Source organism: Oncorhynchus masou, chromosome 27, assembly GCF_036934945.1.
Source record: "Oncorhynchus masou masou isolate Uvic2021 chromosome 27, UVic_Omas_1.1, whole genome shotgun sequence".
NCBI classification, from domain to species: domain Eukaryota; kingdom Metazoa; phylum Chordata; class Actinopteri; order Salmoniformes; family Salmonidae; genus Oncorhynchus; species Oncorhynchus masou.
In genome coordinates this window covers 64,491,238-64,507,536 of record NC_088238.1, presented here as the reverse complement: position 1 = coordinate 64,507,536, position 16,299 = coordinate 64,491,238, and the positions used below count along the sequence as shown (strand labels likewise).

At 47.2% G+C, this 16,299-nt stretch overlaps 1 protein-coding gene across 1 annotated transcript in view; it reads right to left on the bottom strand.

Moving 5' to 3' along the window:
- The window catches only part of nfxl1 (nuclear transcription factor, X-box binding-like 1), an 83,880-nt gene that overhangs the window by 12,265 nt on the left and 55,316 nt on the right, over positions 1 to 16,299 (bottom strand). The window contains exons 11-12 of the mRNA XM_064940861.1: positions 14,143 to 14,309; positions 8,098 to 8,167 (exon numbers count right to left, since the gene is read on the bottom strand). Coding sequence (XP_064796933.1) covers positions 8,098 to 8,167; positions 14,143 to 14,309 — 237 coding nt within the window. The remainder of the gene's footprint in view (positions 1 to 8,097; positions 8,168 to 14,142; positions 14,310 to 16,299) is intronic.

Sequence of the window (16,299 nt, the reverse complement as noted above, 5' to 3'; positions counted from 1 at the left end):
CAACTCAACTGGAGACAGAGACAGAGAGAGACATGTCCTTACAATAATGACCACAACTCAACTGGAGACAGAGACAGAGAGAGACATGTCCTTACAATAATGACCACAACTAAACGAGAGACAGAGACAAGAGAGAGAGACAGAGAAAGAGAGACAGAGAAAGAGAGACAGAGAAAGAGAGACAGAGAGAGACAGACATAGGGACAGAGGGAGAGACCCGAAGCTGTCCCACCAGAAGCTGTCCCACCAGAAGCTGTCCCACCAGAGGCTGTCCCACCAGAGGCTGTCCCACCAGAAGCTGTCCCACCAGAAGCTGTCCCACCCGAAGCTGTCCCACCAGAAGCTGTCCCACCAGAAGCTGTCCCACCAGAAGCTGTCCCACCAGAGGCTGTCCCACCAGAGGCTGTCCCACCAGAAGCTGTCCCACCAGAAGCTGTCCCACCAGAAGCTGTCCCACCAGAGGCTGTCCCACCAGAGGCTGTCCCACCAGAGGCTGTCCCACCCGAGGCTGTCCCACCAGAGGCTGTCCCACCCGAGGCTGTCCCACCCGAGGCTGTCCCACCCGAGGCTGTCCCACCAGAAGCTGTCCCACCAGAAGCTGTCCCACCAGAAGCTGTCCCACCAGAAGCTGTCCCACCAGAAGTTGTCCCACCAGAAGCTGTCCCACCAGAGGCTGTCCCACCAGAGGCTGTCCCACCAGAGGCTGTCCCACCCGAGGCTGTCCCACCCGAGGCTGTCCCACCAGAGGCTGTCCCACCCGAGGCTGTCCCACCAGAGGCTGTCCCACCAGAGGCTGTCCCACCAGAGGCTGTCCCACCAGAAGCTGTCCCACCAGAGGCTGTCCCACCAGAGGCTGTCCCACCAGAAGCTGTCCCACCAGAAGCTGTCCCACCAGAAGCTGTCCCACCAGAAGCTGTCCCACCAGAAGCTGTCCCACCAGAAGCTGTCCCACCAGAAGCTGTCCCACCAGAAGCTGTCCCATGATGGGTTGATACTGAAGCAGCTTCTCAGCAATGTGGGTAACACAGAGTATCCACCCATGGTGATTGGATACTCTGTGATACTCTGTTACCCACCCAATCACCGTGGGCGGATACTCTGTTACCCACCCAATCACCGTGGGCGGAAACTCTGTTACCCACCCAATCACCGTGGGCGGATACTCTGTTACCCACCCAATCACCGTGGGCGGATACTCTGTTACCCACCCAATCACCGTGGGCGGATACTCTGTTACCCACCCAATCACCGTGGGCGGATACTCTGTTACCCACCCAATCACCGTGGGCGGATACTCTGTTACCCACCCAATCACCGTGGGCGGATACTCTGTTACCCACCCAATCACCGTGGGCGGATACTCTGTTACACACCCAATCACCGTGGGCGGATACTCTGTTACCCACCCAATCACCGTGGGCGGATACTCTGTTACCCACCCAATCACCGTGGGCGGATACTCTGTTACACACCCAATCACCGTGGGCGGATACTCTGTTACCCACCCAATCACCGTGGGCGGATACTCTGTTACACACCCAATCACCGTGGGCGGATACTCTGTTACCCACCCAATCGCAGCAGGCTAGGACAATTAACGCAGCAGGCTAGGACAATTAACCCAGCAGGCTAGGACAATTAACCCAGCAGGCTAGGACAATTAACCCAGCAGGCTAGGACAATTAACCCAGCAGGCTAGGACAATTAACCCAGCAGGCTAGGACAATTAACGCAGCAGGCTAGGACAATTAACACAGCAGGCTAGGACAATTAACGCAGCAGGCTAGGACAATTAACCCAGCAGGCTAGGACAATTAACGCAGCAGGCTAGGACAATTAACCCAGCAGGCTAGGACAATTAACCCAGCAGGCTAGGACAATTAACCCAGCAGGCTAGGACAATTAACCCAGCAGGCTAGGACAATTAACGCAGCAGGCTAGGACAGCAGGCTAGGACAATTAACCCAGCAGGCTAGGACAATTAACCCAGCAGGCTAGGACAATTAACGCAGCAGGCTAGGACAGCAGGCTAGGACAATTAACGCAGCAGGCTAGGACAGCAGGCTAGGACAATTAACCCAGCAGGCTAGGACAATTAACCCAGCAGGCTAGGACAATTAACCCAGCAGGCTAGGACAATTAACCCAGCAGGCTAGGACAATTAACCCAGCAGGCTAGGACAATTAACGCAGCAGGCTAGGACAATTAACCCAGCAGGCTAGGACAATTAACGCAGCAGGCTAGGACAATTAACACAGCAGGCTAGGACAATTAACGCAGCAGGCTAGGACAATTAACCCAGCAGGCTAGGACAATTAACGCAGCAGGCTAGGACAATTAACCCAGCAGGCTAGGACAATTAACCCAGCAGGCTAGGACAATTAACCCAGCAGGCTAGGACAATTAACCCAGCAGGCTAGGACAATTAACCCAGCAGGCTAGGACAATTAACGCAGCAGGCTAGGACAATTAACCCAGCAGGCTAGGACAATTAACGCAGCAGGCTAGGACAATTAACACAGCAGGCTAGGACAATTAACGCAGCAGGCTAGGACAATTAACCCAGCAGGCTAGGACAATTAACGCAGCAGGCTAGGACAATTAACCCAGCAGGCTAGGACAATTAACCCAGCAGGCTAGGACAATTAACCCAGCAGGCTAGGACAATTAACCCAGCAGGCTAGGACAATTAACCCAGCAGGCTAGGACAGCAGGCTAGGACAATTAACCCAGCAGGCTAGGACAATTAACCCAGCAGGCTAGGACAATTAACGCAGCAGGCTAGGACAGCAGGCTAGGACAATTAACGCAGCAGGCTAGGACAGCAGGCTAGGACAATTAACCCAGCAGGCTAGGACAATTAACCCAGCAGGCTAGGACAATTAACCCAGCAGGCTAGGACAATTAACCCAGCAGGCTAGGACAATTAACGCAGCAGGCTAGGACAATTAACCCAGCAGGCTAGGACAATTAACGCAGCAGGCTAGGACAATTAACCCAGCAGGCTAGGACAATTAACCCAGCAGGCTAGGACAATTAACACAGCAGGCTAGGACAATTAACCCAGCAGGCTAGGACAATTAACCCAGCAGATTAGAACAATTAGGTTAAGGTTAGGAAAAGGGTTAGGGTTAGCTAAAATGCAATGAGGTTAATTTGACATAAGGTGTATCCCTTCCTGCCATGACTGAGTTGGCCCGCCCCTCTCTCCACTACCACTGTGACCACAGCAGTGGAAAGAGGACACTCTTGGCAGCCACAAAATTAGGAAATTATTAAACTGATTCTGGACAATCAAATTGAAAATGTAAATAAGGATGGTTCGCTAAGGCCCGGTTTGGTTAAGGCCCGGTTCGGATAAGGCCCGGTTCGGATAAAGGCCCGGTTCATTGGGAGAGGCTATTTTCCAACTCTCCTGTGAAACGAGGCATTTATGAAAGCACTTGTTTCCACTGGATGATGTTTATACATATATATATATGTTTATTGTCATTTGAATGATGTGGAGACTCGTGGCTCGTTAACACTCTGACTCTCCGAAGGAAATAGTTGGAAACGATGCTTGGTTTCCAAGGGCTACAGAATAAGCTCAACTGAAAAGCACGAATTGCGCATGACACACAGCACTAATCACCTCTCGTCTATCAATTCATTCCAAATTCTGACAGTATACATGACGGGGGGGGCAGCAGAACGGCGAGGACTGGGGCTGACCAACACTCATTTGCCTCTAATTTACTTGCGTTCGCGGTGGACGTTGGCCTGCTGAGAGCAGCGGCTGTTGGGAAGTCAAAACTGTCCATCTCCTTGTAGAGGCTTGATGAACATCAGCCTTGTTACTCTGTCCTCAAGAAGGAAATACCTGGGGGCCATCTTTACTGTTTTACAGAAAGAATCCTCTAGGAGGGCTCATTAACAATCTTATCCTGTTTTGCCAGTGTCGGGTAAACTTAGCGGACGTTCCTGATGAGGACCTGAACTCTTATGTGTGATTAGAACAGAAACACACCAGACAGTAATGTCCCAGCAGTGAGTAACAACACACCAGACAGTAATGTCCCAGCAGTGAGTAACAACAGAAACACACCAGACAGTAATGTCCCAGCAGTGAGTAACAACAGAAACACACCAGACAGTAATGTCCCAGCAGTGAGTAACAACACACCAGACAGTAATGTCCCAGCAGTGAGTAACAACACACCAGACAGTAATGTCCCAGCAGTGAGTAACAACACACCAGACAGTAATGTCCCAGCAGTGAGTAACAACACACCAGACAGTACTGTCCCAGCAGCGAGTAACAACACACCAGACAGTAATGTCCCAGCAGTGAGTAACAACACACCAGACAGTAATGTCCCAGCAGTGAGTAACAACACACCAGACAGTAATGTCCCGGCAGTGAGTAACAACACACCAGACAGTAATGTCCCAGCAGTGAGTAACAACACACCAGACAGTAATGTCCCAGCAGTGAGTAACAACACACCAGACAGTAATGTCCCAGCAGTGAGTAACAACACACCAGACAGTACTGTCCCAGCAGCGAGTAACAACACACCAGACAGTAATGTCTCGGCAGTGAGTAACAACACACCAGACAGTAATGTCCCAGCAGTGAGTAACAACACACCAGACAGTAATGTCCCAGCAGTGAGTAACAACACACCAGACAGTAATGTCCCAGCAGTGAGTAACAACACACCAGACAGTAATGTCCCAGCAGTGAGTAACAACACACCAGACAGTAATGTCCCAGCAGTGAGTAACAACACACCAGACAGTAATGTCCCGGCAGTGAGTAACAACACACCAGACAGTAATGTCCCAGCAGTGAGTAACAACACACCAGACAGTAATGTCCCAGCAGTGAGTAACAACACACCAGACAGTAATGTCCCGGCAGTGAGTAACAACACACCAGACAGTAATGTCCCAGCAGTGAGTAACAACACACCAGACAGTAATGTCCCAGCAGTGAGTAACAACACACCAGACAGTAATGTCCCAGCAGTGAGTAACAACACACCAGACAGTAATGTCCCAGCAGTGAGTAACAACACACCAGACAGTAATGTCCCAGCAGTGAGTAACAACACACCAGACAGTAATGTCCCGGCAGTGAGTAACAACACACCAGACAGTAATGTCCCGGCAGTGAGTAACAACACACCAGACAGTAATGTCCCAGCAGTGAGTAACAACACACCAGACAGTAATGTCCCAGCAGTGAGTAACAACACACCAGACAGTAATGTCCCAGCAGTGAGTAACAACACACCAGACAGTAATGTCCCAGCAGTGAGTAACAACACACCAGACAGTAATGTCCCAGCAGTGAGTAACAACACACCAGACAGTAATGTCTCAGCAGTGAGTAACAACACACCAGACAGTAATGTCCCAGCAGTGAGTAACAACACACCAGACAGTACTGTCCCAGCAGTGAGTAACAACACACCAGACAGTAATGTCCCAGCAGTGAGTAACAACACACCAGACAGTAATGTCCCAGCAGTGAGTAACAACACACCAGACAGTAATGTCCCAGCAGTGAGTAACAACACACCAGACAGTAATGTCCCAGCAGTGAGTAACAACACACCAGACAGTAATGTCCCAGCAGTGAGTAACAACACACCAGACAGTAATGTCCCAGCAGTGAGTAACAACACACCAGACAGTAATGTCTCAGCAGTGAGTAACAACACACCAGACAGTAATGTCCCAGCAGTGAGTAACAACACACCAGACAGTAATGTCTCAGCAGTTTCAGGACTGGTATTTTCTATAAATGAATGAAAAGCATATTTTTGGGGGGTGGAGGGGGGTTTTGGCATCAATTTTATTTATTGACTTAATTTTTTTAGCGGGCAAAAGCTGCTAACGGAAACGCTGAGAAAAAGGCACAGTGTGGATATCTGATGTTCTTGGAATGGTTCGCTGAGAGGCCTCCACAGCTCCTGCCTACGGGACACAGAACCACCCAAATTGTTCCCAGGTGTGTGTGCGTGTGTGTGTGTCGACTGTGTGTGTGTGTGTGTTAGTGTGTGTGTGTTAGTGTGTGTGTGTGTGTGTCGACTGTGTGTTAGTGTGTGTGTGTGTTAGTGTGTGTGTGTCGACTGTGTGTGTGTTAGTGTGTGTGTGTCGACTGTGTGTGTGTTAGTGTGTGTGTGTGTTAGTGTGTGTGTCGACTGTGTGTGTGTTAGTGTTTGTGTGTCGACTGTGTGTGTGTTAGTGTGTGTGTGTGTTAGTTTGTGTTGACTGTGTTTGTGTTTGTGTGTCGACTGTGTGTGTGTTAGTGTGTGTGTGTGTTAGTTTGTGTTGACTGTGTTTGTGTGCGTGTGTCGACTGTATTTGTGTGTGTGTCGACTGTGTGTCGACTGTGTGTGTGTCTTGACTGTGTGTGTGTTAGTGTGTGTGTGTGTGGACTGTGTTTGTGTGCAACCTTAAAACATAAACACACTGGCGCCACTGAGCTGCATCGATTATCCATCAGTGGAAAAACATGCTCTCAGAGTGAGAGAAAGGGGGGGGAGAGGGGGGGAGGGTGGGAGAGGGTGGAGAGGGAGGGAGAGGAGAGGGTGGAGAGGGAGGAGAGAGAGGGAGGAGAGGGTGGGAGAGGGTGGAGAGGGAGGGAGAGGAGAGGGTGGAGAGGGAGGAGAGAGAGGGAGGAGAGGGTGGGAGAGGGAGGAGAGGGAGGGAGAGGGAGGAGAGGGTGGGAGAGGGAGGGAGAGGGAGGAGAGGGTGGGAGAGGGAGGAGAGGGAGGAGAGGGTGGGAGAGGGTGGGAGAGGGTGGGAGAGGGAGGAGAGGGAGGAGTGGGAGGGAGAGGAGAGGGTGGAGAGGGAGGAGAGAGAGAGGAGAGGGTGGGAGAGGGAGGAGAGGGAGGGAGAGGAGAGGGTGGAGAGGGAGGAGAGAGAGAGGGAGGAGAGGGTGGGAGAGGGAGGAGAGGGAGGGAGAGGGAGGAGAGGGTGGGAGAGAGGGAGGGAGAGGGAGGAGAGGGTGGGAGAGGGAGGAGAGGGAGGAGAGGGTGGGAGAGGGTGGAGAGGGAGGGAGAGGGAGGAGAGGGTGGGAGAGGGAGGAGAGGGAGGAGAGGGTGGGAGAGGGAGGAGAGGGAGGAGAGGGTGGGAGAGGGTGGGAGAGGGAGGGAGAGGGAGGAGAGGGTGGGAGAGGGAGGAGAGGGAGGGAGAGGGTGGGAGAGGGTGGAGAGGGAGGGAGAGGAGAGGGTGGAGAGGGAGGAGAGAGAGGGAGGAGAGGGTGGGAGAGGGAGGAGAGGGAGGGAGAGGGAGGAGAGGGTGGGAGAGGGAGGGAGAGGGAGGAGAGGGTGGGAGAGGGAGGAGAGGGAGGAGAGGGTGGGAGAGGGTGGGAGAGGGAGGGAGAGGGAGGAGAGGGTGGGAGAGGGAGGAGAGGGAGGAGAGGGTGGGAGAGGGTGGGAGAGGGAGGAGAGGGTCCAACTACCCACCCAGTCACTCGACCCACCCAGTCACTCTCCCCACCCAGTCACTCTACCCACCCAGTCACCCAGTCACGCTACCCACCCAGTCACGCTACCCACCCAGTCACGCTACCCACCCAGTCACGCTACCCACCCAGTCACGCTTCCCACCCAGTCACGCTTCCCACCCAGTCACTCTACCCACCCAGTCACTCTACCCACCCAGTCACTCTAACCACTTTAGAGAGACCCACACAGAGAGAGGACTGTAGAGAGACCCACACAGAGAGAGAACTGTAGAGAGAGCCACACAGAGAGAGAACTGTAGAGAGACCCACACAGAGAGAGAACTGTAGAGAGAGCCACACAGAGAGAGAACTGTAGAGAGACCCACACAGAGAGAGGACTGTAGAGAGACCCACACAGAGAGAGAACTGTAGAGAGAGCCACACAGAGAGAGAACTGTAGAGAGAGCCACACAGAGAGAGAACTGTAGAGAGAGCCACACAGAGAGAGAACTGTAGAGAGACCCACACAGAGAGAGGACTGTAGAGAGAGCCACACAGAGAGAGGGGACTGTAGAGAGACCCACAGAGAGAGGGGACTGTAGAGAGACCCACACAGAGAGAGGACTGTAGAGAGACCCACACAGAGAGCATACCTGTTTAGGACATTGGTTCTTACAGGACCCCAGATCAGCTTTAGTCTCATCTTCTGCACTTCTGAACGTCCTAGAGAAAGGGCAGTAGATGTTGACAGACAGTGATAATGACAGATGTTGACAGACAGTGATAATGATAGATGTTGACAGACAGTGATAATGATAGATGTTGACAGACAGTGATAATGATAGATGCTGACAGACAGTGATAATGATATATGCTGACAGACAGTGATAATGACAGATGTTGACAGACAGTGCTAATGACAGATGTTGACAGACAGTGCTAATGACAGATGTTGACAGACAGTGCTAATGACAGATGTTGACAGACAGTGATAATGACAGATGTTGACAGACATTAAAAATGATATATGTTGACAGACAGTGATAATGACAAATGTTGACAGACAGTGATAATGATAGATGTTGACAGACAGTGATAATGATAGATGTTGATAATGATAGATGTTGACAGACTGATAATGATAGATGTTGACAGACTGATAATGATAGATGTTGACAGACGGTGATAATGATAGATGTTGACAGACTGTGATAATGATAGATGTTGACAGACTGATAATGATAGATGTTGACAGACTGATAATGATAGATGTTGACAGACTGATAATGATAGATGTTGACAGACGGTGATAATGATGGATGTTGGCGGACAGTGATAGATGCTGACAGACTGATAATGATAGATGTTGACAGACTGATAATGATAGATGTTGACAGACGGTGATAATGATAGATGTTGACAGACTGTGATAATGATAGATGTTGACAGACTGATAATGATAGATGTTGACAGACTGATAATGATAGATGTTGACAGACTGATAATGATAGATGTTGACAGACTGATAATGATAGATGTTGACAGACGGTGATAATGATGGATGTTGGCGGACAGTGATAGATGCTGACAGACAGTGATAATGATACATGCTGACAGACAGTGACAGATGTTGACAGACAGTGACAGATGTTGACAGACAGTGATAATGATAGATGTTGACACACAATGATAATGATAAATGTTGACACAGCGATAATGCTAGATGTTGACACACAGCGATAATGTTAGATGTTGACAGACAGTGATAATGATGTTGACAGACAGTGATAATGATAATGTTGACAGACAGCGATATTGATAGATGTTGACAGACAGCGATATTGATAGATGTTGACAGACAGCGATAATGATAGATGTTGACACACAATGATAATGATAGATGTTGACACACAGCGATAATGTTAGATGTTGACAGACAGTGATAATGATGTTGACAGACAGCGATAATGATAGATGTTGACAGACTGTGATAATGACAGATGTTGACAGACTGTGATAATGACAGATGTTGACAGAATGATATATGTATATATATATAAATGATATATGTTGACAGACTGATAATGATATATGCTGACAGACAGTCATAATGATAGATGTTGACAGACAGTGATAATGATGGATGTTGACAGACAGTGGCAGATGTTGACAGACAGTGACAGATGTTGACAGTGATAATGACAGATGTTGACAGACAGTGATAATGATAGATGTTGACAGACAGTGATAATTATAGATGTTGACAGACAGTGGCAGATGTTGACAGACAGTGACAATGATAGATGTTGACAGACAGTGATAATGACAGATGTTGACAGACAGTGATAATGATAGATGTTGACAGACAGTGATAATGATAGATGTTGAGACAGTGATAATTATAGATGTTGACAGACATTACAAATGATATATGTTGACAGACTGATAATGATATATGCTGACAGACAGTCATAATGATAGATGTTGACAGACAGCGATAATGATAGATGTTGGCACAGTGATAATGATAGATGTTGACAGACAGTGATAATGATAGATGTTGACAGACAGTGATAATGATAGATGTTGACAGACAGTGATGGATGCTGACAGACAGTGATAATGATGTTGACAGACAGTGACAATGATAGATGTTGACAGACAGTGATAATGATAGATGTTGACAGACAGTGATGGATGCTGACAGACAGTGATAATGATATATGCTGACAGTCATAATGATAGATGTTGACAGACAGCGATAATGATAGATGTTGGCACAGTGATAATGATAGATGTTGACAGACAGTGATAATGATAGATGTTGACAGACAGCGATCATGATAGATGTTGACACACAGCGATAATGATAATGTTGACAGACAGCGATAATGATAGATGTTGACAGACAGCGATAATGATAGATGTTGACAGACAGCGATAATGATAGATGTCGACACACAGCGATAATGATAGATGTCGACACACAGCGATAATGATAGATGTTGACACACAGCGATAATGATAGATGTTGACACACAGCGATAATGATAGATGTTGACAAACAGCGATAATGATAGATGCTGACACACAATGATAATGATAGATGTTGACACAGCGATAATGATAGATGTTGACAGACAGCGATAATGTTAGATGTTGACAGACAGTGATAATGATGTTGACAGACAGTGATAATGATGTTGACAGACAGTGATAATGATAATGTTGACAGACAGCGATATTGATAGATGTTGACAGACAGCGATAATGATAGATGTTGACACACAGTGATAATGATAGATGTTGACACACAGTGATAATGATAGATGTTGACACAGTGATAATGATAGATGTTAATACACAGTGATAATGATAGATGTTGACACAGTGATAATGATAGATGTTGACACGGTGATAATGATAGATGTTGACACGGTGATAATGATATATGCTGACAGACAGTGATAATGACAGATGTTGACAGACAGCGATAATGACAGATGTTGACAGACAGCGATAATGATAGATGTTGACAGACAGCGATAATGATAATGTTGACAGACAGCGATAATGACAGATGTTGACAGACAGTGATAATGATAGATGTTGACAGAAAGCGATAATGATAGATGTTGACAGACAGTGACAATGATAGATGTTGACAGACAGTGATAATGATAGATGTTGACAGACAGTGATGAATGCTGACAGACAGTGATAATGATATATGCTGACAGACAGTGATAATGATATATGCTGACAGACAGTGATAATGATATATGCTGACAGACAGTGATAATGATATATGCTGACAGACAGTGATAATGATATATGCTGACAGACAGTGATAATGATATATGCTGACAGACAGTGATAATGATATATGCTGACAGACAGTGATAATGATAGATGTTGACACAGTGCTAATGATAGATGTTGACAGACAGTGATAATGATAGATGTTGACAGACAGCGATAGATGTTGACAGACAGCGATAATGATAGATGTTGACAGATAGCGATAATGATAGATGTTGACAGACAGCAATAATGATAGATGTTGACACACAGTGATAATGATAGATGTTGACACAGCGATAATGATAGATGTTGACAGACAGTGATAATGATAATGTTGACAGACAGTGATAATGATAATGTTAACAGACAGCGATAATGATAGATGTTGACAGACAGCGATAATGATAGATGTTGACAGACAGCGATAGATATTGACAGACATCGATAATGATATATGTTGACAGATAGTGACAATGATAGATGTTGACAGACAGTGATAATGATAGATGTTGACAGACAGTGATGAATGCTGACAGACAGTGATAATGATATATGCTGACAGACAGTGATTCCCAGTGTTTACACACACACTCAATTAGTATTTGGTAGCATTGCCTTTAAATTGTTTAACGTTTTGGGTAGCCTTCCACAAGCAGCCCTTCAGGGTATGTCGATATAGGACTCGTTTTACTGTTTTACTGTGGATATAGATACTTTTGTACCTGTTTCCTCCAGCATGTTCACAAGGTCCTATGTTGTTGTTCTGGGATTGATTTGCACTTTTCGCACCAAAGTACGTTCATCTCTAGGAGACAGAACGCGTCTCCTACCTGAGTGGTTTGACGGCTGCGTGGTTCCATGGTGTTTATACTTGCGTACTATTGTTTGTACAGATGAATGTGGTACCTTCAGACGTTTGGAAATTGCTCCCGAGGATGAACCAGACTTGTAGAAGTCTTTTCTGAGGTCTTGGCTCATTTCTTTAGATTTTCCCATGATGTCAAGCAAAGAGGCACTGAGTTTGAAGGTAGGCCTTGAAATACATCCACAGGTACACCTCCAATTGACTCAAATCATGTCAATTAGCCTATCAGAAGCTTCTAAAGCCATGACAAAATTTTCTGGACTTTTTCATGCTGTTTAAAGGCACAGTCAACTTAGTGTATGTAAACTTCTGACCCACTGGAATTGTGATACAGTGAATTACAAGTAAAATAATCTGTCTGTCAACAATTGTTGGAAAAATGACTTGTGTCATGCACAAAGTAGATGTCCTAACCGACTTGCCAAAACTATAGTTTGTTAAACAAGAAATGTGTGGAGTCGTTGAAAAATTAGTTTTAATGACTCCGACCTAAGTGTATGTAAACTTCTGAAGTCAACTGTATATAGATGTTGACGGACAGTGATACATGTTGACGGACAGTGATACATGTTGACGGACAGTGATACATGTTGACGGACAGTGATACATGTTGACGGACAGTGATACATGTTGACGGACCGTGATACATGTTGACGGACCGTGATACATGTTGACGGACCGTGATACATGTTGACGGACCGTGATACATGTTGACGGACCGTGATACATGTTGACGGACATTGATACATGTTGACGGACATTGATACATGTTGACAGAGAGTGATACATGTTGACAGACAGTGATACATGTTGACAGACAGTGATACATGTTGACAGACAGTGATACATGTTGACAGACAGTGATACATGTTGACAGACAGTGATACATGTTGACAGACAGTGATACATGTTGACAGACAGTGATACATGTTGACAGACAGTGATACATGTTGACAGACAGTGATACATGCTGACAGACAGTGATACATGCTGACAGACAGTGATACATGTTGACAGACAGTGATACATGTTGACAGACATTGATACATGTTGACAGACAGTGATACATGTTGACAGACAGTGATACATGTTGACAGAGAGTGATACATGTTGACAGACAGTGATACATGTTGACAGACAGTGATACATGTTGACAGACAGTGATACATGTTGACAGAGTGATACATGTTGACAGACAGTGATACATGTTGACAGACAGTGATACATGTTGACAGACAGTGATACATGTTGACAGACAGTGATACATGTTGACAGACAGTGATACATGTTGACAGACAGTGATACATGCTGACAGACAGTGATACATGCTGACAGACAGTGATACATGCTGACAGACAGTGATACATGTTGACAGACAGTGATACATGTTGACAGACAGTGACACATGTTGACAGACAGTGACACATGTTGACAGACAGTGACACATGTTGACAGACAGTGACACATGTTGACAGACAGTGACACATGTTGACAGACAGTGATACATGTTGACAGACAGTGATACATGTTGACAGACAGTGATACATGTTGACAGACAGTGATACATGTTGACAGACAGTGATACATGTTGACAGACAGTGATACATGTTGACAGACAGTGATACATGTTGACAGACAGTGATACATGTTGACAGACAGTGATACATGTTGACAGACAGTGATACATGTTGACAGACAGTGATACATGTTGACAGACAGTGATAGTGATACATGTTGACAGACAGTGATACATGTTGACAGACAGTGATACATGTTGACAGACAGTGATACATGTTGACGGACAGTGATACATGTTGACGGACAGTGATACATGTTGACGGACAGTGATACATGTTGACTGCTGAGGATGGATCCAACATAACTCTGAAAGTTGAAAGCTTTTCATTGATTCTAGTTCATATGTGGACCTGTGGTACTGACTGACAGTAGGCTGACCTTCTAGTGTGTGTGTCTGTGTGTGTCTGTGTGTGTGTCTGTGTGTGTCTGTGTCTGTGTCTGTGTAACGTACAGGCAGTCGATGTAGAGCAGGGAGATCTTGCAGTGACAGCGTTGTCGGGTCATCTGTTGGCAGGGGGGGCACGACCCCGGGTGGCATGCCAACAGGCACGGGTGGGGACAGCCAGGGGGGCGAGGGTTAACACACCCCTCCTCACACACCACACACTCTGGACCCGCCTGGAGAGAGAGGGAGAAGTTAACACACCCCTCCTCACACAGGGGTGGGGAGAGATGGAGGGAGGGGTGTGAAAAGGAGAGAGAGCGAAGTAAAAAAAGAGGGGGAGGGATGGAGTGAGTGAGTGAGTGAGTGAGTGAGGGAGTGAGGGAGTGAGTGAGTGAGTGAGGGAGTGAGTGAGTGAGGGAGTGAGTGAGTGAGTGAGTGAGTGAGTGGGTGAGTGAGTGAGTGAGTGAGTGAGTGAGGGAGTGAGGGAGTGAGGGAGTGAGGGAGTGAGTGAGTGAGTGAGTGAGTGAGGGAGGGAGTGAGTGAGTGAGTGAGGGAGTGAGTGAGTGAGGGAGTGAGTGAGTGAGGGAGTGAGTGAGGGATGGAGTGAGTGAGTGAGTGAGTGAGTGAGGGAGTGAGTGAGGGAGGTTATAGAAGTTAAAGGGGCAATCAATATACACTATCTACACTATATACACAGAAGTATGTGGACCCCCTTCAAATTAGTGGATTTGCCGCTGCTGACAAGTGTATAAAATTGAGCACACTGCCATCCAATCTCCATAGACAAACATTAGCAGTAGAATGGCCCGTGCTGAAGAGATCAGTGACTTTCAACGTGGCACAGTCATAGGATAACACCTTTCCAACAAGTCAGTTCATTAAATTTCTGCCCTGCTTTCCCCGGTCAACTGTAAGTGCTGGAATTGTGAAGTGGAAACGTCTAGGAGCAACAACGGCTCAGCAGTGAAGTGGTAGGCCACACAAGCTCACGGAACGGGACCGCTGAGTGCTGAAGCGCGTAAAATCGTCTGTCCTCGGTTTCAACACTCAGTACGAGTTCCATACTGACTCTGGAAGCAACGTCAGCACGGGATCTGTTAGTCGGGAGCTTCATGAAATGGGTTTCCACGGCCGAGCAGCTGCACCATGCACGATACCATGCAGGGGCTGGAGTGGTGTGAAGCTCGCCGCCATTGGACTCTGGAGCAGTGGAAACGTTCTCTGGAGTGATGAATCACGCTTCACCATCTGGCAGTCCGACGGATGAATCTGGGTTTGGAGAATGGCTGGACAACGCTACATGCCCCCAATGGATAGTGCCAACTGTAAAGTTTGGTGGAGGAGGACTAATGGTCTGGGGCTGTTTTTCATGGTTTGGGCCCCTTAGTTCCAGTGAAGGGAAATCTTAATGCTCCAGCACACAATGACATTCTAGACTATTCTGTCCTTCCAACTTTAGTTTAGCGAAGGTCCTTCCCAACGCCCCTCAAAGCGAGGTGGTTTGTCGTATAGTGGTCTAAGGCATCACAGCAGTGCATGAGGCGTCACTACAGACCCGGGTTTGATCCCAGGGAGGTGGCGCACAATTGGCCCAGTGTCGTCCGGGTTAGGGGAGGGTTTGGCCGGCAGGGATGTCCTTGCGCGACTACTGTAGCGGTCTGGGAGCACACTGAAACGGTTGCAAGTTGTACAGTGTTTCCTCCGACACGTGCTTCCGTGCATAGCGTGTCAAGAAGCGGTTCGGCTTGGTCGTGTTTCGGAGGACGCATGGCTCTTAACCTTCGCCTCTCCTGAGTCCGTACGGGAGTTGCAGCGATGGTACAAGACTGTAACTACCAATTGGATGTCACGAAATTGGGGAGAAAAACGGGAGTAAAAAAGTAAAATTGTGTGGTAGAACTTGACTGGCCTGCAGAGCCCTGACCTCAACCCTATTTAACACCTTTGGGATGAATTTGAACGCTGACTACGAGCCAGGCCAAATCACCCAACATCAAATCATATAATCATCAAAAATCATAATCATGTCACATGCGCAGAATACAACAGGTGACCTTACAGTGAAATGCTTACGAGCCCTTAACCAGCAATGCGGTAATATGTAATATGTACATGTAGGTAGAGCTATTAAAGTGACTATGCATCGATAATAACAGTAGCAGCAGTGTGAGGGGGGGGGGCAATGCAAATAGTCTGGGTAGCCATTTGATTAGCTGTTCAGGA